The sequence below is a fragment of the Macrobrachium rosenbergii genome, chromosome 51, assembly GCF_040412425.1.
Source record: "Macrobrachium rosenbergii isolate ZJJX-2024 chromosome 51, ASM4041242v1, whole genome shotgun sequence".
NCBI classification, from domain to species: Eukaryota; Metazoa; Arthropoda; class Malacostraca; order Decapoda; family Palaemonidae; genus Macrobrachium; species Macrobrachium rosenbergii.
The window spans coordinates 58,744,497-58,747,882 of NC_089791.1; the positions used below are offsets into that span (position 1 = coordinate 58,744,497).

The following is a 3,386-nucleotide window of genomic DNA, read 5'->3' on the forward strand; positions in this document are numbered from 1 at the left end:
CAAGCTGGAGAAGGCTAAAAAAGATAACAAAATGCTATGCAAACTCACAATAAAATGCCATGAAAAGCTAAGAATAATAGCTACTATCATACCCAAGGACTTTTTCTGTTTTACAGACTTCAAAGCTCTACAGATTTTAGTTACAGAAATAATAGGAAAAGGCATAAGAGTTAGTAACTGCTTTTTGAACACATCATAGAAGCGCAACAAAGTGCATGGTTTGAAAGGGGCCTAAGGGATGAATTACAAGAAAAGAATGAATAATGATTGACTTCATCATTAAGAAATCATTAAGAAAACATGCTAAATTCCGGTTTAATTTTTATATGATGAAATATTTGTCAAGAGACTCCTCCGTCAACCCCATGGTAAATAAGTGAATATTTATCAACTGTAGAAAAGAACTTTATTTTCTTATTGCAAATTACTTCAAAAATATTTCGTCTGCCAGTTGGTTGACAAAGAAAAGTGATCAAATTGATTTCTTTGAATATGATTTATATTATCTGATGATTATGGGGCTGTTCGGCAAGGTTAGCCTTTTTAATAAGCATTGTGCATTGTTGGGAAGACGCAGACGTTCTCGGTTGCCTCAACGATGGCATCGGAGCTGTATCCCGCCTGACACATGTTGAGCAGTGTTGGGACGACCGTCAGGGCAAAAGTGCTCTGTGCATGGAAACGCATGTCATTCTTGATTAGCTATCTATTCTAGAGACCCCATTGCGTCTGGACTTAATGATATTGGTAAACTAGATATAGGAAAAAGTCATGATTTACATAGTCTAGGTATGAATAATGATAAAAACCTGAGTATTAGAAATGAAATGTTAAAATGATTACTTGTTGAGCTGCAATGAAGAAAATACTAAAAATTGGAAAATTTTCAGGTGCAGGATTTCAGACAACATTGCCTGGTGACTATCGTATTTATATACGCAAATACGCAAATATATGTGAACAGATATTTCGAACATGTTAAAGTCTAAGGCTCACCTGCCCAAGAGTGAAGCAGTTCTTGTGGAAGGCATCGACTGCCTTTCCATAACAGTCCCAGGCGGTGATCTTCTCTTGCCTCTCTGTCATAAGACCACGCACTAATTTTTCATCTCCAGAGACCTTCAGGGCGATCTTCTCCATGACATGCTTGACCAGGGTTCGTCTCTGTGTAAAAAAAAAAAAAAAAAAAAAAGACTGAAATCCTTTAAAAGTGGTCTCTTGATCCTATGGTTACTGCTACCTTGCGAACCTTTTTCACCTGCGGTGTTGTTTCTCAAGTAGGGTTACCAGTCTCCCAGAAAACATGACATGACAGATTTTCCCTTTCGTCCAGAGCTTAACATAAATTAGCATTTGTCCCAATTGGCTGTTACAGACATATCTTCAAAAGCAACTTGATTTATGGAGAGCCTAGAGAATTTATGAAATGCAATAGTTGTCATTCCTTTCATTAGCAAAATTGAATAATCCCTGAAAAATCTGACTACTGGACAAGCCTCACTCAATAATACTTTTATTTTTCACAAAAATCTTCAGTATAGTCTTTAATTCCAATACGTCTTAATATTTCAAAAATTATTCTTAAGAACAAAAATGTCCAAATCTGACTGACGTCTTTAAGAGCTGTGATTTCGCTCTCCAGACGCGCCTTCTCCTCCAGAGTCTTGGCGGCCTTCAGTTGGTTTTGCAAGGAGACCAGAGGCACGTCTTGGCTGGGGATGGCAGAGGCCTGGAAAAAGAAGGGAGATCATGATGCAAGAGAGTTGAAGCTTATGGAAACGAAATATTTTTCTATTTTAAGTTTTTTGTTACAACACCAATGTCGTGCTACCAATAAAATTGTAATTACATTTGTTTATTTATCTTTTTATGTTCTTTCAGTTCAACCTCAGTGGCTAAAGCAACTTACCTTGCGTTCTTCAGCAGAGTATTTCTTAGCGGGTGAGGTGTTGGAATTCTTGCTGCCCATGAAAGCAGCAACCATCTCATTCTCAATGGATGTCTGCCCCCACTGCATGACGTCGGAAAGGGAAGTGAGGTCTCTTGTGATCTCAAAGTTTTCCTTCAGAAGTTCAGTGCTGGGATCTTTCTGCAAGGAGACAGAATTGTCATCTGTTTAATTAGAGAATGAGATTTCACATTCAAGAATCATTCTGATTCAGTTTCAAGAAGTGTCTCGTCGCAATTGTAAGGAAAGTAAATTTCCATTACCAATTTAGGGACGCATGGACTGGATTTGGGAATCACAATTTCGTTTTTCAACTTTGGTGGCGATTATCTAAAGAAAAATGCAATATTAGACAATCATGGGATTCTTATCATCCTGTTATTGACTTACGGATTCAACATCTTCCATCCAGCTGACACTGAAAAGATCACCCAAGCAGGTGTTAAGTGGACCACTGCAGTAAGCAGCCCAGGAGCTCTCGTACGGGCTGGCAGCAGAAAGAGCATACACTAAAACGAGAAATGTAATTCCATGATTACCAACAACACACTTATTTTGAATAATACTAATGCTTTTCCAGTACAAAATCTAAGTAAAGCTAATTCTTGAAGAATGAAAAAGAATTATAATGATACAATCTCAGTGAAAATTGTTATTAATGATATGATTAGCTTCACTATAAATGTCAAGATATTTTGATATACCCTTTCAGTTTCTTCAAATATTTTGTTCATCAAGAGTTGCCTACAATAATTCATAACTTTAATGTCGAATCAATTCGTTTCTGTCTTTATTATATGATGATGACATTTGATATCTACTGGTGATTAAAGATATGTTAAACAAGAACGAATCCTATATTCTATTTAAAAATTAATATTCTTACTTCCACTGTCCTCGGGGAAGAGGTCTTGGAACATGGACCCGGAGTAGCAGGATTCCATATATACTAACATCTGTAAGGAAAAAAAACGGAAATTCATAAATCAGACTGCTACTCTGTTTTAGGCAAGTCACTTTTAATGCTGTTTGTAAAAGTATCGAATTATTTTGACATATTTACCAGTTTATAGGTATCTTAAAGGCAACAAACGAGAGAGCGCAATTTGAACAAACCTCTTTGAATTTGTTGTTGGCTTTCAATTCCGAGACAAGGTTGGCAAAGTCATTGGCCATCATGTTCTCGTGAGGGAAGCAGAAGAGACCTGGGGAGCCGTGGTCGTCCATGTTGATGAAGATCCTGTCATTGGGGCCACTGTTGATGACCTTTCCAGAGCCAACACCCTCGAGGCCCTTGGCATCACCCCTGAGGACCTTGAAGAAGTTTTCAACGGTCACCTGACGCCCAGTGTAATCCTTAGGGACGCCGGCATATACGTCATCACCAGTTGGGTGGTTGATAATCTTACCCGGGTAGGGGTTCCTGTCGGAAAAAATG

At 38.0% G+C, this 3,386-nt stretch overlaps 1 protein-coding gene across 1 annotated transcript in view; it reads right to left on the reverse strand.

The window, feature by feature from the left end:
* Positions 1-383: 383 nt before the first annotated feature.
* Positions 384-3,386, reverse strand: part of LOC136833443 (legumain-like) — a 6,356-nt gene continuing 3,353 nt past the window's right edge. The window contains exons 4-10 of the mRNA XM_067095604.1: positions 3,065-3,371; positions 2,835-2,904; positions 2,339-2,457; positions 1,910-2,089; positions 1,613-1,729; positions 997-1,164; positions 384-669 (exon numbers count right to left, since the gene is read on the reverse strand). Of these exons, the coding sequence (XP_066951705.1) occupies positions 544-669; positions 997-1,164; positions 1,613-1,729; positions 1,910-2,089; positions 2,339-2,457; positions 2,835-2,904; positions 3,065-3,371 (1,087 nt within the window). The 3' untranslated portion in view covers positions 384-543. The remainder of the gene's footprint in view (positions 670-996; positions 1,165-1,612; positions 1,730-1,909; positions 2,090-2,338; positions 2,458-2,834; positions 2,905-3,064; positions 3,372-3,386) is intronic.